The sequence below is a fragment of the Oryzias latipes genome, chromosome 12 (assembly GCF_053564925.1).
Source record: "Oryzias latipes strain Hd-rR chromosome 12, Olatipes_Hd-rR_3.1".
Classification (NCBI taxonomy): Eukaryota; Metazoa; Chordata; class Actinopteri; order Beloniformes; family Adrianichthyidae; genus Oryzias; species Oryzias latipes.
In genome coordinates, this window is record NC_136248.1 from 16,261,460 (window position 1) to 16,287,540 (window position 26,081).

A 26,081-nucleotide genomic window follows, 5' to 3' on the forward strand; every position below is an offset into this window, starting at 1 on the left:
GATAAGGTGACAACTTGAAAACAGGGCAACAGGAGAGCAGCAATCAGATGCCTTCCCCTAATTACAGTCTTCATCTTCCACATCAGCGGTCTCCAGCTTTTATCGTCAGGAGCAACGACCAACACAACCGGGATAAGATCAAAGGCGACTGGTAAATGCGGGAGATGTAATGACTGTGCTCTTCCACGCACCGCCGCATGGGTTGTCATATCATTATCCCCCCGCTAACACCCCGTATCTTTTGCAAGTCTTTCAAAGATACAGAATGAGGACAGTGCAGGAACAATTACCCAGACATTCATGTTATACTGAAGTGAACTATTTATTTCCTCTCACCTTTTTCTTTTCTTTTTTTTTTTTTTGTTCTGATTCTTCACAATTCTTTCTTTTTCTGTTTTCCTACAACTTCTATTACATCTAGGATTTGAGCCATTCATGTTTTGACTGATAATTTCATGTGACAGAGGATACTAAGAGCAGCCACTCTTGAACACAATCGTGGAAGAGGAGGAGGAGGTCACGGTTCATTATTTCTTTAATGCCCACCCACAGAATTCAGAATTTGACCAGGAATGCTGGAAATTAGAACATAATTAGATGGGTGAAGAGAAAGGTTTCATGAATGAAAAAGCCTTTAAAAATATATCTCAGAAGCATCAAAAACATTTAATCACCTGCAAAATTCTTCATTCCTACACTAACTGGATATTTTTAAGCTTAGTTAGGTGTTTTTTTCCAGATTAGTTTGAGTTTTTGTACCATGCTATTAAAAGTACCATATTTTTCAGACCACAAGTCACTCTGGAGTATAAATCAAGCAGCCAAAAAAATACACAATAAAGAAGAAAAAAATCATATATAAGAGGCACCTTTTGGGAGAATGTATTAAACAAAACACGGGAACAAGAACCGACACTTTATTTTGAAAGGGAAATCATTACAACAACATTTATAATAATAATAGACTGAATATATGTACGCTTCACTACTGTAAAGCATTTATGCATATTTAGCTCGCGCTAGGATATTAGTGCAACATATGAACAATTGATGAGATAACCATAGCATAAAGAACAAGTCATCTAAACTCTTTATATCACTTCAAATCACTAAGTTTGTTGAATTCTTCCTATGTGTCTCGTTGGAACAATTTCACCAAGCCCAGCGTAAGACTGGCTGGAATACTGATACACACACTTACATTCCCCTCACTTCTAAAAAAAAATAATCAAAAATGTCGCAACCCCGGCTAAAAATAAAGGATTGGATTTTTCTGCACTTTTCTAGATGCTCAAAGCGCTTACATTGTGTATCCATTATTCATTCACCCCTCTTTCCTACTTGGTGATTGTAAGCTACCCTGCTTTGGGGCAGACTGACGGAGGCGTGGCTGCCAGTACGCGCTTACCATAACCGGCGCATTCATACTGATTCATACACAAGTGGAGCCACTCTGGAGGCAGAGGGGGTGAAGGGTCTTGCCCAAGGACACAATGACGGTCGGCTGGGGGGAGCGGGGATTCTAACCGCCGACCCTTCGATCATTGGCCGACCTCCTCAACCACCTGAGCCACTCCCACACAAAAACTATGGAAAAAACTGTGATTTATACTTCGAAAAATATGGTACTTGTAATAATTCCTTTTAGGCCTTTCATATAGAGGATGACGAGTCAGTAATAAAAACTTTTAATCATCAGTAAAAAAGAGTAAAATAAATATAAAGATACCGAAACCATTTCTATCCCGATTGCATATGAACTAAATAATAAATATCGTGGTTTAAAAAAGGAGAATTAAATCAAGTTTTTCCAAAATGTGATTACAAAAACATTTTTATTTGTTATAATTAGAAGAAAATTACCTTTTCTGCTCCCATTTTCTTTTCCCAAGCTTTTTCATTTAGTAGCTGGATTTGTGAAATTGTTTTTCTGCTTTTACTTTCTGTGAGATACCTTTGGGTCTTAAATGGAGAAAAAGAGAACTTTAGTCACAGAAGCGTCACAATCTGACCAATCAGAGCTGGTGGCCTATTCAGGTTTCCTCTGACAGCTCTTGGGTCATAATCATTGTGGAATAGTTACAGTCTGGCTGTTTGAAGGTGTGGACAGGTGTCTTTCATACAGATAACCAGTTCAAATAGGTCACATTAATATGTGTAATGATAGGAGGATAGAAGAGTTTTTTTAGATAGATTTTTGCTTGTTTTAAGGAGATAATTACTTATTTTCTCTTCCATTATGCAAACAAAATTCTTTAAAAATGTCATTTCCTGGATTCCTTTTTCTGGCATTGACAGTTGAAGTGTATCTATGGTGAACATCACAGACCACGCTGATCTCTTTCAGTGGGAGGACTTGTGACTGCAAAATACCTGTTTGCCCCATTTAATTCACAATTTATTGCTGCCCACCAGAAAACTAAATTACTAATACAAAGACCCCCCTGGTTCTCCATTTCTTTAACCAACAGAGTTTTGAAACAGATGTAGGAGGTTAGGAACCAAAGATATTATATGGAAGAGTCACTCTCCTGGATTCTGATCATTGACCTAAAAACTCCTTGATGAGACCACTGCATTTGCTGTTCCTACTCTATTATTTCCATCAGTTTTTTCCATCCATCTGTCAGCTGGAACCTTCCCCTTCATCAGATAGAATCTTGTCAGATTTCTGGATTCAGGAAGGCAATTATCTTCCAACCAACAGATCACTGTAAAACTGAAACATATAGACTGAATTCAGACATTTTGGTAAAAAAAATTACTATTCAAAGAGGAATTTAGTCCCAATGAAGGACTTTTTTTTTTACAACTAAAAGCTTCAGTTTTGGTTTAGGGAAGGGGAGTTTTCTGGTTAAGGCCCCGTCACACAGCCGCTATGTACAATTTGCACATGGTCCACAGATGACATTTCGGTCTATACAAGTGTGATATACATAATTCACAAGTGTTTCTTGGGTTCTTCATTAATTGATGTGCGTAGATATCCATCAAATGTTTCGACAAATTAGTGAATTTGATTTTGAGCTGGTCAAAATTCTTGGTCGGTTTGAGACTTACGCAGTTCTTGCGTATACTTACGTAGTTCATAGGTAGGTATTGCATAAATCTTATACAATATTGCGTGATTTTGGCGAGATGCATATCCAAATTTGTGGCTTTCCACGGCCGTTGGCAAATTGTGTGACGGGTGGATGAACCAGCTGATCTTTCACCTGCTCCAGCAGTCTGTACCAAAAGACCAAAGCTTTTCTCTCAATATGTGCAAATTGTATGCAGAGACTGCTTTAAAGAGTATAAGTCCACTGACTTACTTTGAATCTTTCAGGAACCAAAACTTTAGAAATGGACTCCCTTTTTGTAGAAGAGCTCATTAAGTAAGATGTAAATAATATTCTGACTCAAACGCCATTATCCAGTTCTGCACAATGACATCCAATGTAAAACTTGAGCCTCTTTCGTAGTGGCATAGCAGAATAAAGGGCACATATTGGATCAATTTTTTTCCCGTTTCCTTGGTCAATTCATATGACCTCTCACAATGTGAACTTCTTTCATACGACTGGCTGTTCATGATGAGTTAAAATGTTGTGGAACAAAGGGACATAACTGTAACTCCTTGTGGTCAAAGCTTGTTAGGTGTTAGAAGTGTGGCATTAAACACAAGAAAAAAAAAAGGCTTCAGGATTCTCAAGGTTTCAGGAAAGCAGACTTGAGCAAAGAGACATGAAATTCACCTTGTTGAGTAGAAAAACAGAAAAAACTCAGAAACTGAATCTGACTGACTTAATTTCTGTGCTGCACTGTTGGAAAATATTTTATTTTTGTGCCGATCTGTGATGCTACAAAGGGGGCAAATGCACATAACTGTGAATGGATGCACAATTCTTTTGTTTACTAACTAAAATATTGATTTATTAAAGGTGCTTATGAGCCATATTAACATTAAAATCAATTTCAAACTTAAAGGATTTGAAAAAAGAAGTTGAAACTGTGTTTTCCATTGTAAAAAGTTCTCCACACAGATGGTGTGAAAACAGAAAATTAGGTCAATGAGCGTCAGATATATTTAAACAAACAACATTTCATATCAGAACATAGTGGCAGCATCACTACAGCATCACTCATATATAATGCCACTTTGTCAAACCCTTTCATAGTGTATCCGTTCTGCCTCTGATTTGTCTCTGAGACTATCTGTTGAGAGACCCAGAGACAGAATGAAATATGACGCCGTTGAGTCTTTCAAAGTGCACAGAGGGCACAAGAAAAAAACGGCTCTGAAGCTGAAAGGAACCGATCCATGAAAGGGTTTATACAGTTGATGCCAGAAGTTGGACTAGTGGCACATTTCTGAGTATTTCTTAATTCATATTATTGTGAATCAGAAGGAGATGAAAAAATGCAGTTAGAAAAGGAGCTTTTACGCTGGATGGGCCAGCTCCGCTCCATTCTCGTAGACGACTAGATCCATGTATGACTTGATAGTCTTGATAAACTTGATAGTCCTAATATTGCTCGCTGTTGTTGTTGTGATCTTAGATTCCAGTCAAAAGACGATCAGAGGTACCCGACTCGAAATAATGTCCCTAAAAATTGGTCTGTTTGAAGCTGGTACACACCTAGCAGGGTTATTGTTTTTCAGAAGATTTTATGGTCACCCGTCAATTAAAAAAAACACCCCATCTGTTTATCTATTGATGTTTGCTATAGATAAAAGTTTGAATAAAAAAGTACCCCTAAGGGGTGTAAATGTTCTTTCTATGATGTTATAATGCAACATCGTAGTCGTGTACATCCAGCAAAGATAATGAACTGATCAACAGAACAATTGCGTTGCAAGTCTGTAAGTCCGTACAATTTTTGATTTTAAGTTCTATAGTTTTGCTTTTAAGAAAACTGAGAATGACCTGCTTATGTCCCATGTCTTAATCTGGTAAACGCAATTGCTCTGTGGATCACTTCATTCATTCACTTCTGATTCACTATTATATGAATTAAGAAATACTCAGAAATGCAATTCTGAGATTGGTTTTCTCTATATACTGTATGTGCGCTATCACAAGGAAAATGCCACAAGAACATGTTGAAACACCAAATGCACAATTTTTATCTGAGTGGGTCTTTCAATGGAACCCAAATTGCCACTAGTCCAACTTCCGTACCATTTTTGATTTAAAGTTCTATAGTTTTGCTTTTGAGAAAACTGAGAATGACCTGCTTATGTCCCATGTCTTAAACTGGTAAACTACTCCTCTTCCTTTTTATTCTTTCAAATCCTAAAGTCAAAAGGTTGTGTCTTAGTTTATTCTTGAAAGGGTCTTGAAACCCCAAAGCACAAATGAAAGCAGCTAAGAAGGTGGCAGACAAAACAAAGAGATTGGAAAACTGGGTCAAATTTTGAGGATGGATTTCAGGGAGCAGTCACACTGAAGGACTGTTTCCAACAAAAACACAACTCATATCAACTGTTAGATGTGAGAACTAAGAAACAGCAAGACATTGTGTAAAACTCCCAAACTCTCATTCTTCTTGTTTAAAAAATCACTCCAAAGACTTGGACTTCAGAAAGAACCACAAACACATACAGTTTTTGTTGAATGCTTCATGGGTGTGAATGATTCATAGAACTGTGTTTGAAGTCTGTACTTTCTGATGTGCATTGGGCACAATTTAAAACACACTTTTTTGTTTTAGAAAGAAACTGATAACTTGGGCCTTTGAAATGTGTGGCGTAAAGGAATGCAGTAAAGACGGTTTGCTCTTTTAGATGTCTTTTAATCTGTATGTTTTGGTATGTTCTGTGGCCTTGTGGAGGAGTGTCCAGCCTGGGCTGGATTATCGTGAGTCAAACCAAAGACTCTAAAAAATGGGACCGAATGCCTCCCTGCTTCACACTCATTATGAAGTGGTTGGATTGTTCTCTCTTCTCTGAATAATCTTTACACAGCAAGATGCATGACAGCCAATGGGGACTTTAACTTTATGTTGCAGGGTCAAACTGAAGGAGGGCGTGGCCTTCCTGGGGGTCAGAGCCAGCAACCCCGTTGTGTGGACGGTGAGCCAGGACGTACGAAGCGAAGGCCCCGGGGTTGTGACGCTACACTGCCACAGGAAGGAGAACAGCTTCAGTCAAAGGTACATTGGACCCCCTCCACCCTCTCTCTCTCTCTAATTGGTGATAAATAAGTTCACAACTGAAATATGAACTCATGTGCCAGTGAGAAACTAAAGGGTGGCTGCACACTATTTCTCTGACAAGTGTCTTTGGAGAGTGACTGTAAAGAATAAAGACAAAGGGCATGACTCAGCATCCCAACAAGTAGTGCTTTGGCACTGCCAAGCACTTAAGTACTCAGCCAAGGGTACTGAGCAAAATGTATCACTCAGGTGAAAGATGGGTTTGCTGGCCCTCAATAAATATATTAAGGGAAATTCTATATTTGTTATTGTCTACATATTTCAAGAGCACACTTTTGTTTTGTTATACTTTGTTTACTTTCTATTAAAGACCCATTCCAATGAAATTCATTTTTTTGCTATGGCTTTTTTCTCATGAAGGAGGACATATATAAAGAAAATTAATATTAAAAATGTGTCTTGGTATTTCTTTAGTCAAACTGTTGTGAATCAGGAGCACATGAAAAAACATCGTTTGAATAAGCTTGTAGTTGTGTCATCAGCAGGCCACAAGCTCCCTATTCCGGTCCAATTAGATGCATCCACTTATCGACGACTAGATTTATGTTTGTCTCGTCTGAACTGGTATCTGGTTTCAAACTGAATGGCTAAATAGCTCCAATATTCCTCGCCATTTTGTTGCATATTAGGTTGGGGGTGTGAGGGACTGTAAGCTAGCAGTAGAGAGTGGAAACAGATGGGTGATGGGAAGAGGAGATGGGCTTAATTTCCACCAACAGTCCCGCACACAGCTCAAAGGTAATTTCTGATGAACTTCTGCCGCTCTGCAGAAACTTATGTCCTAGATTTTGACTAAAAATGGCAAAATCCGATGATCAGAGTGGGAATTTAAAGTTTAAGTCAAAACCTACTAAATGAAGGAAAACAGTGTCAACAATAAGTCAATATAGCTGCAAAGGGAAATCGGAAGGAGCAGTTACTCACAAACTCTCCTTATCTGGCGATGCACTGAAATTGGTTGTCAGGCACTTTACATAATAAATGTGCTGTTTATGGCCAATAATATTGGTGAGCCTTCATTAAAGAGGTGCAGCACAATGTAATTTATAGCCAGCCTTAGAAACTTACTCAAAGCTATTATGAGTAAAACACAGCTGCCAGGATATCACATAAAAATGACAAGTTCACTGACATTTGTATTTTTCTATTTATGCTCTAAATGATTAAAATTGGTTAACGCATATTTCTTTGCTACTTTATGAAGGACTTTACTGCTCAAAAATGTTCAAACATGGGCTGTGTAAATGTCAGGCCACTTTTGTGAAGATTCAGCTGAAAGGCACTAGATAAAATCCCAATTTTTGAACACAGGTAGTGACACAACCTGATTTGTTGTTTCCTTCTTCCTGTCAAGGTGATGACAGTGATAAATGAAGAGTCCTATATCATTCATATGCATCTCTCTGCAGACCTGTTGAGAGGAGCACACGTTGAATTATACAGGATTGCTTATATCAAGGTCATTTGTGGTGAATGTGGTTTTCTGCTATGCTATTCTGCACCCGCTAGAAAGCCTGAAAGGAAATTCACTTTATTTAGATGCTGGCTGGCATAAGAAAAAAAAAAAAAATTTGGAAGAAGATGGTGTTAACTACAGTATGCATCCCAACAAATATTATTTTCTATAAAATTCTTGCACGTCTGGAATTGGTCACATGTAATCAGTTTTGTTTTTCTTTTAATTTTTGTTTTTTTCACCCTAAATGTCAAGGTCGGATATAGGTACAGTAATAGGGGGGTAATGTGCCCTTAAATAGGTGATTGCCCATCCAGATGTGATGGTGAGCAAAAATATACAGTTAAAAAAAATCTACAATAAGAAAAAAAAACACAAAGAAAAAATGAACACAAAAAATAAAATAAGACAAAACATGTCAGGATGGATGGCCAAACAGACTGTATATGTATAAAAAAAAAAAGAACAGGATAAAGGCCCAAACCAACAAGGCCAAAACCAGTGTCCTATTTGTGCCGGCTCTAAACCCTGTAATGCTACTGTCACAAATACAACTGCCACCATGTGATGGGGAGTCATCAGCAGAATCTTCGAGATGACAACAGCAGTCATTCAGGGTGGCATGGCGCCATTATGAAATCAGGCGACAGCTGGGTGGCCACAGGGCGAAAATCAGCCGGAGTTCCAGCCAGCGGCAGCTCTTATTAAACAATGTGTAAATGTCTCCTGAAGGTGGCAATCCATATCAAGGGCCACCATCTGCTCGGTAGCCTGGGGTAAACTGAGCAAGGGCAAAGCCCCGTCGCCTAAAACATAGGTCCAAGAGGTCCAACCACAGCAGGATTCATATGCAGGAACCACGATGGGATTGCCAAATTGATGTCCGCTCATGTTCGTCCAGGCCCCCAACCCATGTCAGCTGCAATCGTCGAGCCCCCTCGCTGCTACTGTGCGATTTCTAATTGGATGGTGGCAGTGGGACAGGAGCAGGGGGGTGGTTGGAGGGTGGCAGTCAGAAATCGGCCGATCGTCAGACGATTTTGGGGACCTTGGAGACCCTATGAGTCAATTATCGCGCTGCTGCCTTCCTGTCACATGCCTGCCACTAGCTGCCCACTAATAGATCGCCGTAAAATTTTAGTTTTTTTAAAGAGAAAGTGTCAGGAATTAAATCAACACAAAACTCTGTAGACATGTTAAATAGATTAAATGGGAAGATAGAGATATGGATAGATGAACTGATATGATAATAGCACAGTTTTGCATTTTAGGGATTTGACAACCCAAACTCACAGCACACGCAGGCTTACTGCCCCTGATATTCAACCTGCACCCCATAGTGAGGCTGGCTAAATCTGGGCCTTTTACTTCCTCCTAATTTATTAACACCAAGCTTTCAATCCTGTCAGCTGTTTTCTGATTGACTTCATTACCATCAGTACATATTTAAGTTCACAATCTCAGTTGAATGTCGTCTGATTCTCTGTCTTGTGACTTTTTTTGTTTCCCTATTTTGTTTCTCTATTAGTTGTAGGTTTATTAATGTGTGTTTTTTTTTTTGCTTCCATGGTCCTTTTTTTCAGTTTTGTACGTAAACTGTATTGAGTTTGTGTCATCAAGTCTCCGGTCATCCTGGTCATGATTGTGATGCACGGCCATCTATGAACTTTCACATTATGTGAAGGTGGTGCTGGTCAGTCATTCAACTTCAACAATCAACTTGTAAAATCCATCCACCCATATTTGATCAGGAAATTATGGGTTCAAATCCAACATTGTTTTCCAAACGGTTTTTAAAGCCACACTGCTGGACACTCAGCATTACGTGATTGAACTAAGGGTTAAATACAAAAACATGTCCCTGGTGTTATTGCAGCCAACTGCCTGCTAAAAAATTAAAATAGTGCCAGTTAAATAATGCCAGTTAAAATCAAATGCAAAAGATAAATGTCGAGGGCTTAGGTGCATCATAAACACAGTTAAGGATCCTAATTTTGACTTTATTTTATTAGTTGGAGAAATTACAAGAAATGATGGATCAACATTCGTTCTAACAACAGCTTTAAAAGTGATTTACATTTCTGATGGAAAACAGCCTTCCTTCTCAGTCGGCATTTTACAAATAGCCAAAAAGTGATACATTTTAATCATTTATTTGCCTTTTGTTTTTAGCCTGAAAATGCCATCACTGTATCAAATGAAAGTCTTATGTTCTCAATTGACATATTTTTGAATGCAGGAAAAGGAAATTGATTTCTGCAGCAGAACATTTTACCAATTCCCAGTAAGGGTTGTTCTGCTGTTCTGGTAGGAATCCACCTAATTTTCAGACTAAATTCAGACTGAAACAACAGATGTGAAGGCAAACCACACACAGGAAGTACTTGAAGGTATAGCACACTGATAGAAAGTTGTGTGACTGAAGAAAAATGGTTAAATCTCACCAACATACAATTTGTTCTGTCATTCAAAATAATAAGAATCCAATGTGTGCATTGCAATCAGGATAATAGATCACAATAAAATATAAAGGTCTTTTAATGTTGGGATTAAAACAAAATTTCTTTTTTTTTTCAAAATAAGAAGGATTTGGATTTTTAAAAAAAAACTGCACAAAAATAAGTATTTTACTTCTTTTTTTTTAGCAGGACAGAGAGAGCATGGAGTTGTGTTTACTTGACATTATGTTTATAAAACCTTAGAAAAATCAGAGAGTTGTGTCTGCAGTAAAACAGTGTTTCCTTCCCTAACACCAGTCAAGGATACATTTGGGGTTCCGTGTGATATTACGGCCTTTGGTTACACTTCAACTCCACTGTCAAAAGCCTATAACACAAGAAAACAAAGAAGCTACGTGTTAACCCTGTAAAGCCCACTTCATCAAATAATAGACAAAAAAATCAAACTTTCTTAGGTATTAAAATGTGTATTAAACCCTTTGATGAAATCCACAGGAAAAACTGCAATATAATTTTTCAACAAGATAGAGATAATATAATTTATTGGTCACAACAATGTTAGTTTAAGAAGCAAAAATATTGACAAGAAAGTTTAGGAAAAAAGCACTTTATTTACCCACTGTCTCAAATTTGATCCCCCAATTTCAACATGGTGTAAATGTATTAGAAAAAAAAATAATTATCAACGAATTTTGTGTTCTTTCAATACTGACTCTGATTTTAAATCAAAGTGGTGGTATTGAGTACAATGGTTCATTGTTTTAGGTCTCAAGGCCTGTTCACACCGGGACGAATTTCGCCGGCGATTTTCGCCGACGTTTAACGCCTCGTGACTAAACAAAGGGCCCCAATGAGAGTGTGCACACCGACGCGAAAAAACGCCAGGCGTTAAAGCGTCAAAAAAAAAAAACGCCTCGGGTTCGTTTTTTTTTTTTGACGCGTCGCGTCGAAATCTACTCGACCAATAAGAACGGCGCTTTTGCTCACGTGTCTGGAGCTTCTGAAGTTACAGTAAAACACAACTTGGGGGCGCTCAAACACAAAACTGCCTTGCTGAGCACACATACCAGCGAAGAAGATAGACGCCAAGTAGCGTCTACACAGCCGCGAAGCAATAATGACGGACATTCTAAAACATCCCCGAACCAAGCACCAGTTGGAGCTACTGGTGCTTGAAATATTCATGTTTTCTTTGTTTGATTCTGACAAGCGTGTAAATACTTGCTCTCTTCTTCTGAGTGAAAAGCGACTTTAAGAAGCGTAAAGTTGCGCAGCGCCACCTTGTGTACAGGAGTATTTCTGTTTTACATTAAGCGCCATCTAATGTCAGGGAATGAAATTGCATGTTCACTCCACTCATCGTCAGCGAAAATCGCCTGGGTGTGAACACAAAAAACGTGGCGAAAAACGCTGGCGAATAACGCCTGGCGAATATTCGTCCCGGTGTGTACGGGCCTTCAGACTCTTAAGTTAAAGAGCAGAAAAACATGTTAATGTTTATTAAATATCTTCAAATTAAACCAGGATCCAATTAAGTATTTTTTATTAATTTATTTGTTGTTGTTTTTTTTTTTTAAATCACAGCTTTAACTGACTTACTTCATCCTACTCAGAGTAAAAAGGAAGTGCTGGATCCTCTACCAGCTGTCATCAAGTAAAATGCAGGGAGCACCCTGGACGGGTCACGAGCCCATCCCAGGACAAATCCATTTTGGTTGTGAGGAGGAGGTGGGGGAGCTCAAAAGGTCTACGTATAGATTCCACATTAAAAGCCTCAGCTGGGCGTGCAGCCAGCCCTTCCCCACTCTGACCAAAGGGTGCTCACTGCTCCATCACTGTGCAGCTCGAAATAGTTTCAGTGCTATAATGCACAATAATCACACATGAATGAACAATAGCACATAATTCTGTGTGTTTATTGCTGCTTTTTTCGAGATTCTTTTTTTTTTTTTTACATAGCTGAGTCAGTGAGCTTTTTAACCTCTGTTTCACACATTTCAGAGTTGCAAAGTTTTTCTCATGGGCAAGCTGAGTAATCAAAAGTGTCAGGAAAAATGCACTTACAGTCACCAGTTAGTAAATCACACTGCAAGAGGAAATGAACCCAAATGGGAGGGTGATTTTTCACGTAATGACAGGATTTGGATTTTTTTTGTGTTGTCTTAAAACCGTAGCTTTTGTTATGGTCTTCTTGCTTTGCAAATTTTCATTTTCAGATCAAATAGAGGAAAATGAGTTTTGTGTAAGCGTCAATTGACTTGGCACAGCAAAAAGGGCAATACATCGGTTTGCATTCATACCTTATCCAGTCATCTGATTTCTCTTTTGAGATTTTTCACAGAAAGGATACGACATGGGGACAAGGTTAGATTTCTCACTGAATAGGCAGGACGTGTATATAAATCCACCTTTATTCAATATGTTTTTTAGTTTTACATTTGCCCTTTTGTAAAAAATGGAAGAGAAGAAAGTCAAATTGAAGTGATGTTGAATATCCAAGTCAACCACAGTTTCTAAAACCTAGAGTAAAAACAATGAACAACAGCAACATGTTGTCAATTTTACAGACGATTCCTACTTTGGCAGAGCTAAAGTGTTAGTCACAACCTCCCTTGTGGGTATAGACAGGCTGTGCAAGAAACCCAGTAGTGCTATTAAAGTGATAAGTGTGCTCCTTGCAAATTTTGCTTTAGGCTGTTTCTTTAACAGCTCTATTCTGATTTATGAAATTGTCACAATTGTCCCGTCACAAACCACAATTATTTTTATTTTTCATTCATGATCATTTTTAAAATGTTTGGTATTTTCCTGAATTAAAGAAGACTATCGATTCATTGCAACCAAATCCGAGCCCCTGACTGGTCGACCTAGTTTAAGTCTCAATGCTCGGCCATTGAACACGTGTTTTGTTGCTCAAAAAAGGTCATAGAACCTTGCGACGTTTTGCGCGAACACAAGAGTTTTTAAAGTGGAAGCCTGGAACATGCATTTACTCACGTTAACATAGACTTTTCATTGGAGGTAGTGGCTTGATCCCATTTCTGAGGTTGGTGTGAATGTAGCTTCAGATGCAGCAGGTTCTCTCTATGATCCTCCACATATCAGACATACCCAAAAATCTGTAGAACCCGAATGTATGGATGCTAGTGACTGCTTAACCGTTGGCACTGTGATCGTTACAAAGATTATTAATCCATCCATATGTCATTCTCTGGTACAGATTAGATAAATGACTCCAATATAGATCAAAGTCTTCTAAAAATGGTTTTCCCTGAATACTTATTAGATTTTTGGGGGGAGGGGGGGGGGATGTCAACAGGCTAAATGCCTAAATAGAACAGCAGCAGTTTGTTTTGGTGTCCTTTAAAGTGACAGTAAAACAGCACATTTCAATCTGCCCCCATGAACTACAATTTATAATCAAAAGTTTCCAAACATCAAATTAAACGTTTCTTATTATTTAGTTTTTTAAATTAGAAGAGGGGGATAAATGTCTTATAAGGTAGCTATCATATCAATCCTACAATTTCTGTGTTGAACATACCTTGCACCATTGCATCCTCACATAGAGCTGCTAACTTTACAATCACCATCTGTTAAAACCCTTTTAGCTCAATGGCATCCGAGCTTCCTCTGCTCATTAACAAAAAAGATTACAGCACAGAAGGCCAGAGATCATGCAGACAACAAAGTTTTCCAAACCTTAAAAAATAATGTGTATTGAACAGTGTTTGAGTAAAGATTTACCAACTTACAGAACCAAGCAATGGAAAGCGTTATTCTATAGTTTAAGCCAGAAAGACCTAAACAGCAAATGCTGTTTAATTTCTCCAACAGTTAAAAAGAAATCACTACTTCAGATGGCGTCTATTCTTTCAGATTTTGTTAAGCACGAAAAAGAGTGCAAGATCACGACATGAAACGGCTGGCACAGCTTCTGTCAATTTCCTTTTAAACAAGGAAACAGATTAAAAGTTACAGAGAAAAACATCATGAGAGACGTGTGTGGTACAGACGATTCGGTTCATGCAGTCTGTTTACAATAAACTCATATGATTAGCTGCCTATGTCCATTCAATCTGATTGAACAGGTGGCCAGTCTGTATGTTCTACAGGTTTGTGAGTGATTCAGAATAAAATATGTCCTGTACTCGGCTCCTTATGAATCTGTACAAGGGCCACATAATCACACACACTCACTCTCACACCTATAAACTATTTAGAGTCCTCAATGAACCTATGAAGCATGTTTTGGACTGTGGAAAGGAAGCCAGAGTGCCCAAGGAAAACCCATGCATGAGAAGGACATGCAAACTCCACACAGGAAAGACCAGCCGGGATTTGAACTAGGAGCTTCTCATTATGAGGTGGGAGTGCTAACCAGTACACCACCTCGTACCCGTGACTAAATACAAAAAAATCAAATTTTACCGTCACTAAAACTAGTGGTACAACAGATCTCAAAACTCACAGTTTGGATCATGTCACGGTTGGAGACGCATGGTTTAGATCATTTTTCAGATCAGTAAAAAGGAACAAAACAGGAAAAATAAGAAGAAGCATACAAAAAGCCTACAAATAATTTTTGAAAAGCTTCAAAACATATATTTAAAAAAACATACAAGAAGTACTTTAAACATACATATATATATATATATATATATATATATATATATATATATATATATATATATATATATATATATATATATATATATATATATATATATATATATATATATATATATATATATATATATATATATATATATATATATATATATATATACGCACAGACAAATATATATCACATTACAACATTTGCTTATTGAGGCCTATTTTTAAAAACAAAACATTAATAACAAATTTTTAACTCAAGATATTCTTGTATATGTATAAGTACTCCAGATGCCCATATAAACAAAGTGCATAGTTATGTATTGCGTTTTGGAAAAAAAAAAAGTATATTTACAGAAATAAAAGTAAGAAAAGGGGAGGGGGGTTGAAAGGGGGGCTGCCATCCATGTGATCCACATGTAGGGATCCGTAGAGATCACAGATCATCACCCTTAACTGACATATATTCTTTGTATCTTTCAACAACCAAAAAAAGAGAAAAGAGATGGGGTAACATAGATACAGATTTTATTGTCATAGTAAAGCTAAGTACACACCAGGCATGTGATGTGAGTTGTCGTTACCCGAGACTAGCGGATATATTCCGTGGATGCTCCCCAACTGTCACAACCAAACCCGGGTCTTTGATTGGTCAATGTTTAACTGGTTTAACCTTTAAGTGCCCATTCAATGGCCGCACGTTTTTTATATAAAGCCCACAAGCAGACTTAAAACCTGCGTAGCGATTCGTGAATGGGAGAATTTTGAACATGCCCAAAATGCGCAAATACCCACACTTTACATGGACTTTTCATTGAAAGTGAAAGAGTTAAAGAGCCAGATGTGAATGTAGCATTTTATGTTAAATGCTTAAAGTGTCAGTCAATTATTGCAAATATTCATACAATTTAAGTGTGATAAAACAAATTAAAATAGCTTAAAAAATAACTTTAAAAACTCACAAGGGTATATACCTGCTAAGATTAATGAATAGCCTATCTATCCTTTGCATCTATACTTTTGATGCATAATAATTATTATTGACTTTTGTCTTTTTAATGCTTGATATTATGGAATAAATTCTATATCAATTAGCTTTCATAAAGCAAATCATTATATTATTGCCTCATAATATATTATAATCAATGCTTTTAAATCTTTATTGGTCATGCTGACGAAAAATGTTCAGTTCTAGCTTTTTCATGTCCAAAGACAGTATTTCAGACACATTTTGATTTTTGTTTGTGTGTCTGTTGGCTCCATTTAGTATTTTCCATTTAAAAGCCTTGACAAAAAGGATTACTAACTGGATAATGTATGAGAAGAAAAGAGTCTCTAATCAACCATTCGCTGTGGAGCAATCAGCGAAGAACATTTAATTGAATTTTACTGTCGCGGAGTCCACAGTCTCACTTCCACAAAGCACTGCTTTCACTAATTTAAAGGCAAGTGAGAATCAAAAGTTTTCAATGTCTGAATTCAAAAATAAAACTGTGGTTGTGATTAAGATGACGATTCTCTGAAAGGACGCTTGCACATATTATCTCCGATCATGAATAATTTGTGAATATCTAAGCACAGAATACGAGAGAGAAGCCAAGGTTGAAAGCTTATACAAACAGAAAGCTTTTAGTTTGTCTTTAATAACAAGGACTCATCACCTGTAAAGCGCGTTTAGGCCATTAGAATGGCTCTATGTTCTGTTGCAATACCCATTAGTTACCCAAAGCCCTTGATTTAATTAATGGCCCAACGGGTCTTTGGCATATCATTCATCCTGTCCTCTTTCATCCCAACAGTGCACTTAAAATAAAGATAGACACTGCTGCAGAGCGGAGCAGAGCAGAGAGACTGCAGGTCAGGTCAGCTACCATCTTATCCTCTGCAGGAGTTCAGCAAGCGTGTCATCAATCTCAAATCTGCAAGCACATTAATGAGCATTTACTTGTATTTTGCTTACAAGGATGTAACATTGGCATGAAAGCCCAGGTTGACTGTAAAAAACATGCAGGGCTACAAGGCCAGGAGAAAGCTAAAATCCCATTTCAACATGCCTTATTTGCAATTTCCAGCTTCTTAATGAAGCCGAAATGATCATATAACTCACACAGTCGCTACATACATTTTGCGCATATTGCACGGATAATAACTGGTCATACATGATTATACGTGGAAAAGGTGAGAAAAGTTGTGGTCTTAACGTAAAATTTTCACAGATGTATATCAAATTAACCATGTTAAATTAAGGAAGAAATATGAATAAACCACGCAAAGAACATGTAACTCAATGTAGAACATGAACCATGCCTGATTATTGCACTGTTTATATGCAATACTTGGTGGCTATGTGACATTTACTTTCCATATAAACATCTTTAAGGAGACCATAGACTATTACAAAAATGGTTAGACTAAAGGAAAACTGATTTAGTTTCAGAATTGTCATTATCTGAACTGTGCATTGCCACCAGGCAATGGTTAAATTGGCGCTTTAGAGCTGTAATGAGATCAAGTTGCTTGAATGAAGAATGATTAGTGGATACTTCTGCTCTACTGCTGCTTTACAATGGTAAAAAATAATGACAAATTGGTTTAATTTACACTGTATTTCCAACTTCGTCAATCCATCACGGACAGCATTTTAAACCCTTTATTACTTACTTGTTGTGTTTAGGATGTCTTATTATATCAGATCAGTAGATGTACCTTTTAATCATTTTCTTTTATCATTGATCCAACAATTAGTTCAACATTTTTACCTTCAAAATAGTTATAATGTGTTTAGTTTTTGTTTTAGTAGGATCAGATACAGGAAAGTGAGTTGGATATCTATTTGAGCTGTCAAGGACACAACACCATGTCTAAATTAGTACAGTATATTCATGAATGATGCTTCTATTTACCTAATGTAAAGACTCTCTTTTCAGTGTTTCCTCTGCCAAATATAGACACACAAAGGGAAGCTAGCAAACATTTAACAAACACAAGCTTCGACCAGTTTACCTCTCAAAGTTAAAGGGATCATGGATATTGTCACAACACTGTCTGTGGACTGTTCCAGAGAGGATTTCTGCTGCTAGCCAGTTGGAGAAAGGTTTACACTAAAAGCCTGCCGAGACGCCGCTTCAGCACTCACACAGTGATGCAAGCCTGCAAACAAGGCTTTCTCAGCCTGTTACTATGAGCTACGGCGCCGCCGACATGCCCTGACTGACAAGACACCACTGAAGAGGGAAACAAACCCAGTAAAGTGAGCCACATAACCATGGCGTGTGAGGTCTGCATGACAGGAATTTTGTCACCTGTCCCAGTCTGCACCGGGTTCCCTACTGCTGGGGGGGGTTATGGGGTCTTAATGGAGCATTTGTAATCAAGAGGCGGCAGTTGTATTTTTATACGCTTCGTGACAGCCCCCGAGGTTTTAGGCAAAAGTTAGGATTTTATGACGACTGGAATTCTTTTTTACTTTGGTCAGTGGTAGCTTGGGCACATGTCGTGGTCCCGTGGTGACAGTCTAGTGACAGACGGATGCTAAGAAGGCAACATCATGATAATAGACTGATAGGAGGGTCTGTTTTTCCACTGCCACCCTCTGATTGTTAGAAATATTATCGTAGCAGTGCGGGCACTCAACAAAGGCTGTTGACATGGGCCGAGGGCCCGGCAATGACCAGTCGTCAATCTGGCGATCCCAAGCTCCATGGGTCCTACATATAAATGGGGGGACAGCATTGATGATGCATTGATATACTGATCGTCTTCATCAGAGGAAGACTTCTGCTGTGGTTTAACCACTTGGACTGTCATTCTCTTTCATGCTGTGGTTTTCCTCTTGCTGGGTTCTTGGAATGCCTGTTGTCTAAAATTGCATTCATCTTCTTCCGTTTATTCCCTTTCAGGGTCACAGGGCTGCCAGAGCCTGTCCCGGCCACTGTCTAAAAATGTGTAAATTTAAAAGATTATAATGTGTGCCCCAAATCTGAATTGAGAACGACCAGTGGTGCAGAATGGCCCGCTCGGGTACCAGGCGGTTGGTGGCACCTGATATGGATGGCTGCCCTCCGGATACATTTACCCATCATCCAGTCAGAGCTGCTGCTGGCTGGCGATCCGGCTGTGGGCGCCTGATTTCATAATGGCGTCATTCCTACCTGACTGAGAGATGCCCGACTCCCAAAAAAATCGGTCGGTGGCAGCTAATCTTAAAGAGAGAATAGAGCTGTGAAAAAAAAAGCCTGTAGCAAGATTAACCAGATTTGCACCGCTTTGACATAATGACACACCAAGCCTCTACCAGCTGTGAGTACATACTAGTATCGAGCATTGACAGTCCAGCGCGTCCAAAGATGCACGTTTATTGTGTCTTCAAATTGCATCACATGGTCGATGTGTACATCGCACACGAGTTTAACCAATTAAAATTTCATATATTAAGCTTTAAATGCCTTGCTGCTCTTACATGTAGGCGTGAATCCGCAAAGTCTCAGATATGAAAATAGGTTAAATCAATAAACAGTTTTCCAGCTGCTGATGAAATCATGATTTAAGCATCAGGGAAGCTGAGGCTTGTCATTTTCAGTTTGCCCCAGCCATCTGCTGAGGGAGTGACATGAGCCTCACAGGGTCTTTCTTGGGAACAAAGGAGGAAAGCATGAGTGTGGGGAATGGAGAGCTTGTTTTAGAAAATAACGATTAGCATACGTGCCTCCAAGGAATGAGAAAAATAACAATTCTCAAATAAATTACCCATAGAAAGTCTAGTTAGGAAAGATTGCTTTTGCGAAACAATGTTATGTCTCCATGCATGATTTCTTTGCAGCCATACTCACTGAATATTATTTTATTGTTGTGGGAGATCAAGGGCTGATAATTCTGCATTAACATCATCTCATCCTGTGTCTGTATTCTTTGTTAAAGAATAATTATTATAGAGGGAAAATAATTTTTTCTTTTGTTGTTTTTCTTATCACTCTGCTAGTGACACGAGTTTTATTTTATAATAGCCTATATTGCAAATTAGAGGCTGGATTGCCTGAGCACTACAAAGCTGGTGCAAAATGTATTAATTTAATGTGATAGTGAAGCTATAGCCATGTTATTCATTTACATTTGTTACATTTCAAAATGAGCTTATTTGTAAGAAACGTAAGAAAATATAGGCTTGTTTCATTTGGTTTTCTTAATTTCACTATTAGATTTAGCCTATTTTTCTATTACTATTGAAAATTAATTCTACAGAAAATGAGTCTTTTGACTTCAAGATTGAATATTAATTTTAATTCACTTACTGTAGATGGGTGCAGTTCTCTGTCTACCCACTGGGTGAGACTTTGCCCAATGCAATTTCTATTTATCTACAATAGGGGCGTGGCCTTTGGATTTACAGGTCAAAATAGTAACAGTTGCGGCAAATATCAAACTTGCTTGACTGCCCAAAAAGATGACAACACCCACAGAGCTGAAAAACCAGAGGGTCATGTCTTTCAATCAGTCTTTCAATCTCTTATACAGTCATTGTTACAGAACATGGACTGTATCGGAGAACTGGGCTTAGTGACCCCTCTTTTTTCAAAATAAGAAATACCCGCTAGTTCCAAGAAAAGCCAAAATCCCATATCTGTCAGAATAACCAATCATCATCTGTTGCTTTTTTGTAAAATGTTCTTGGTAATCCTCGTTTTTTTTATATTTTCTTTTTCTGTAGTGCAAGTTCTTCAAGTTATAAACTGGCCAATCAGATGCCCCAATAATATGTGGTCTCACATTGACTGTTCAAAACAATTTATTGACAGATTCACTGGACCCGGTTTCAAGAAGTAAGGGTGTTGTCATCCAACATGCTCACTCCTAATTGGAGAGAGTGGTTGCCATAGAAATGTTGACTCAGACCGACTTGGACCAATAACTGCTTACTGATGATTTCTGTGTCTAACATGGCAATGATAGTATCACAAAAAATGCTGACTAAATTCACTTTATTTTGTTAGAACTGGAAACAAGTCATTTCCTATGGGTGACATCACATTCACTCTGTCCAGTTGTCATTGACAGTCAATGGAATCAAATCGGAAAGGTCAAATTTCAGCTTTTCCTGTTTATCAATTTCTCCATTGCACTTAACTCACACAAAAATATGTCACATTTGGTGAAATTCGAAGTTGATCTGTTTACAATAATACCAGTTCTATGCATTTTCTGTGTTCTAAGGGTGAATTACGAAAAGGGCATCCACTTTTTCATAACTCTGTCCATAATTATAAAGTCTAATATCACAGCAACCTTTGTCCTAATTGACTAATTTGTATCAGACAAAAGCAATACCTTTTATTAAACTCCAGCTTTGCCACATATTGAGTAAATGCTGCACATATATTAACAATTTTCAAATCATTTCAACATATGATAAATCATTTTTTCTCATGGTAGCTAGAGGCTGTGCTCCTATTACATTCCCATACCTAAACATTGTCTTGCTTCTTCCACTTAATTCTTGTTGTCCACATATGCATCCATTGTACTCATCATTTACGTTAATTATATAGTGACTCTATTAGCTGAACACCAGGGAAGAATTATAAAAGCTTGAAATTTTGAATGAATCACAACAAAATATATGTATGCAATGATTTCTTCATTTGGCACTTGAGTCTGCTACAACCTTTTATACCGAGTCTATTCGAATATTCATTGGTTGAGTTGCTGAATACACATGTCAGTTAGACAGCCATGCACCAACCCACACAGTCGTTAGGAGGCAGAGCCATTGACAGAACAATGATGAGTGAAGATTGAATAAGAAAGAAGCTCGATAATCAGCGCTCTTCAGATCATGGAGAGAGGTCAAAAGGCCTTGTGCCGTTCGCTCTGATTGCACCGAGCTTAGCTCGTACGCCCAATAAATGCACACAATCAATGGCCAAACCAAGAGGGAGCTTGCAGGGTCGCATTTACGACTTGACTTAAATCAAAGGTTCATTCTGCTCGATCTGATTCCAATGGGAGAGCTCTCTACATACCAAAGAGGTTCATGCATGTCACTGACCCGCTCGCTTTGGACATCTTTATGTACAACATTCATCTATTTAAGTTTATCTGATTAAATCAGATTAACCTTTTTTCCCCACTACATGGGGAAATAAAGTGCCTTTGTTTTGTATTTTGTTTAGGTAAAACAAGGAAAGCTTTTACCTGCTAAAATTCAAACATCCTTGGCTGGCAGAATGATGTAGGAGGAAAAAATGCAAATCTATGTGTGCCTGTGACAGCTTGTGCAGGTATTTTCGTACGAGTCCTTAAAAATATGACTGGTTTTATGAATGCACAGGGTTTTAGATGATGGATAACAGAGACGAAGCAATTACCCTCATAGTTGGCCTAATTTGAATGAAAACTACTGTTTTTCTGTTTTGGTTTATGAAAGGTAAAGGCAGCATACAAATCCCTGTGTAAAAATAAAATTAAATAACTTAAGTGCACGCCCTAATCCTTTTTAAGCAATGATCCAGACATCTTATTTTTATGTACCTGTAGGGCCAAATTATGCTTAGGTGAAAAGCTCTCTGCGTGCTGTGCTCCAAAGCTTGACTGTGGAAGCCAAACTTTTTTGTGGGTGTGAGATGCGTGGGCCTCATTGGCGATGTGTAGTTTTATATTCATAAATGGCATGCAGGTTCTTTAAGACACTGAATCTTCTGATGTTGCATTATCAAAGGCCAAATCCGATTTGCTTCCCTACCCCATGGCTTCTCCCTACACCTACATTTATCCCTCCAAGCCGAGAGATATGAAAAAAATAGTGTCTTTAAATTTCGGACATTACTACCTTTTGATTACGTCATCAACGGTCATCTACGTTAGCACAAAGCTGCCAGCGCTCAGAAAATACTTAACATTGGTTTTATACCTTTAAAATGTCCTGCGAAAAGAAAAACTCAATCTTTAAATTTAAAATTGAACTTGTGTCCTTAAGAGCACACCCATGAGAAGAAAATGCATTTCTCTTTTGTGCCACAATCGCAATGCAGATCACCCTACTGTTGGAAAGGTAGCCAGCCCTAAACCACTATGGCTCCTCCTTTAAAAAAAAAAAAAAAACTTTTGGACACCACTTAAGCTTCAAATACCCCAGACAGTTGGAGCAATTAGGAGGAGCCAGAGGGGTAGGAAAGACATTTGGATTCGCCCAAATACTACCTCAAGGAAGGGGCTACTCCGTTCAGCAGGATCAAGTTTTACTAAAACATGGACTGAGTGTTCTCATTCCCAGTTTCTATGTCCACCACTTGCAAAATAGGTCACAATAGTTTGATTAGAATTTTATTAGAAAGGTGGTCCAGTATCTCAGCTAGAATTAACCTTCTGAATCTAGCATAAAATGTGTGGCTTATCTTGATAATGCAAGAAACCAGTAGGTGGTAGAATTGTTTTAGCTGGGTAATAGCACTACTTTCCTTAAAGGTCCAATGTGCTTTACAGTCACAGTACCTTTCACCCACATGCAACACTGATGGCTGCTCTGCTGCTGAACTCTGGCGCCAACCTATAACCACAAAGAGCAATGTGGAGTTCAGTGTCTTGCCCTAGGACACTTTGACACACGGGGGGCAAAGCAGGAAATGAACCTTTGATCTTCTGACTAGATCTTCTGACTAGAGGTTAACTATCTCTTATGGTAATTCAGCATAATTTATTGGCCACAAAAGCCATGATGATGGAGGGTTGCTCAAAGACCAACTGGAGGTTGGCCATGGAAACTTCTTGATAGGTCCGGTCTCATGGTCTTGGGGCCCCCTGGTCTACTGTCCTTTTCACAAATCATCTTCTGACTTTGCGGCTGCTGTTTAATGCTTCAGTGTTTGCGGTTCTACAGCACATCGTTCAGGGATTACCAACAGCTTTACCTTAATCTAAAAGGATGAGTGAATGTTAACATTTACAAATCCTTTTTGACATAAACATAATTATGAAAGAATTAAACAGGAATTCCAAACTTTGATCCTTACATTTGATCATAATCTTTTTAAACCCTATGTTCTGGATTTTTGTGATTATGATTTAAAAAAAAAACATTTCTGTATCAGATGTTCAGAACATCACTCTAGAAAAATTGTTGAAATAAGTTCCAACATCTTTTTGTTTTAAATTCATAAAACAAGATTAGCTTTAAGATAAAGAGGCAGAATGGTGTAACCACAGGTCATGTGACCACATTCACCAATTGAACTGTTTAATGAATTCCTAATGTTGAGGTTTTCCACATGTGCATGTCATTTTGTTTCTTATTTTCTTAATGTTTTGCACTTTCATTATACTTGAAACCGTTTGAACTTTCTCTTGTGTTAGGGTCGCCACCAACCCGTTTTAGTTTTTAAATCTACAAAAGAGCCACATAGGGTTGATTTATTGCTTCAAGGCTTTTTGACCTTGTCAGGAATTTATATTTCAACAAAAATAATTAACCAATTTTTATTTTCACTATTTCTAAATAACTCTGGTTAAAAATATAACTTTTGTAATGTTCGGGTCAGTTTCGACCCAGTTATAAAAACTTGATTTTAAAGCAATTATTACAACCAAAACTGAAACTATAATTGCACTGTAAGCCAAAATAGGTATAGTGGGCTTCTCTCTCAATAATTTTAACTTGAGGAGAGTCTCATATTGTCTTGTTTTCCTGTATACCTGCACAAAAATAACACAAAGACAGACAAGTCCAGACAAGCCCCCTGTCAGTATATATTGTTGATGACTTGCAGATTGCACAACTCCAAATTTTATGACGCAAAAATGAGAAGATTAACAATATCGCAAGTTCTGGATCATGTTTTTAATGAAAATGAAGGAGATGACACAGAGCAGCATAGCGATGTGGATGAGCAGGCTTCTGAAGAGGAAGATAATGTGGAGTATCATCCAGAAGACACAAACACATCTGATGAGTCAGATGAGGAAGTCACAGGTGGGGAAGCCCCTCCAGCTGAGGGGCTTCACCACAGAATTGAACCGAAGTCCAAAGATGGTAAGATCTGTTGGAGCTCAGAATCTCATGATGTACGTGGTAGGGCAGCTGCTGAAAATGTCATCAAAAACTCCTGGTATCACAACATTTGCTGTGAGAAGAGTAAGTGACATCAAGACGTTTTTTGAGCTTTTCATGCCATTGTCACTAAAAAAGTCATAATTGGCATGACAAACCTCGAGGGGAAAAAAATCCATGGCAACAGGTGGAACAACATGGATGAAGAATGTCTGGATGCTTATATTGGTCTTCTTCCTGCTGGAGTATACAGATCCTGCAATGAGGCCACTGACAGTCTGTGGGATGCATCGACCGGCAGAAATATTTTCCGGGTAAAATGTCACTTCAGACCTTTCAAATGATATCGAGTCTTAAGATTTGACAACTGAGAAACCAGAGCGAGATCTGATAAGCTTTCCCACATCAGAGATCTCTGGGAGAAATGCTCCTTCCATTCATTTTCAACCCTGGGCTAGAGGTGACAGTGGATGAGCGTTTATTTCCTTTCCGAGGAAAATGCCCCTTTCAGCAATACATGCCCAGTAAGCCTGGGAAGCATGGCATAAAAATATGGGCAGCCTGTGATGCAAAAACTGCTCTGCCTGGAATCTACAGGTTTACACAGGCAAAGCTGCGAGTGGTATCCCTGAAAAAAAACAAAGAAAAACGTGTGGTCCTTAATATGACTACTGGACTGCAGGGTCTCAATATCACTTGTGATATTTTTTTTAAACCAGTTATGACCTTGGACCAGAGCTTCTTAGGAGAAAACTTACCATGGTGGACACAGTAAAGAAAAAAAAAACCTGGACTGCCAGCTGAAGTCTTGCAGGTGAAGGGCAGGGCTCCACTTTCTTCAAAGTTTGCTTTTACAGACACCACCGCAGTTGTCTCATATTGTCCAAAGAAAAACAAGAGTGTGGTGCTTATGTCTACTCTGCACAAAGATGCAGCCGTGTCATCAGGAAGTGAAAAAAAGCCCACAATTATCCTGGACTATAACAAAAACAAAGGCGGAGTGGACAACCTGGACAAGCTGACTGCCACCTACACTTGCCAGTGAATGACTAGAATATGGCCAATGGTTGTGTTCTACAACATGATTGATGTGTCTGCATATAATGCATTTGTGTTATGGCAAAGGGTGGAACGCAACCAAAATATATAAACGCAGAATTTTTCTTGAGGACCTGGGACAATCCCTTGTCAAGGTGCACATTGAGCGAAGAGATCGTTTTAGGAGATCCAGAGGCTGCGGCCTTGGTCAGACAGCTGCAGAGCTTCTCTAGTACTCCGTCCACACCACAAAGACCTCAACACCAACTACATA

At 38.4% G+C, this 26,081-nt stretch overlaps 1 protein-coding gene across 1 annotated transcript in view; it reads left to right on the top strand.

The window, feature by feature from the left end:
- The window catches only part of si:dkey-112m2.1 (transmembrane protein 132C), a 241,789-nt gene that overhangs the window by 165,472 nt on the left and 50,236 nt on the right, over positions 1-26,081 (top strand). The window contains exon 4 of the mRNA XM_011481983.4: positions 5,995-6,138. Within this exon, the coding sequence (XP_011480285.1) occupies positions 5,995-6,138 (144 nt within the window). The remainder of the gene's footprint in view (positions 1-5,994; positions 6,139-26,081) is intronic.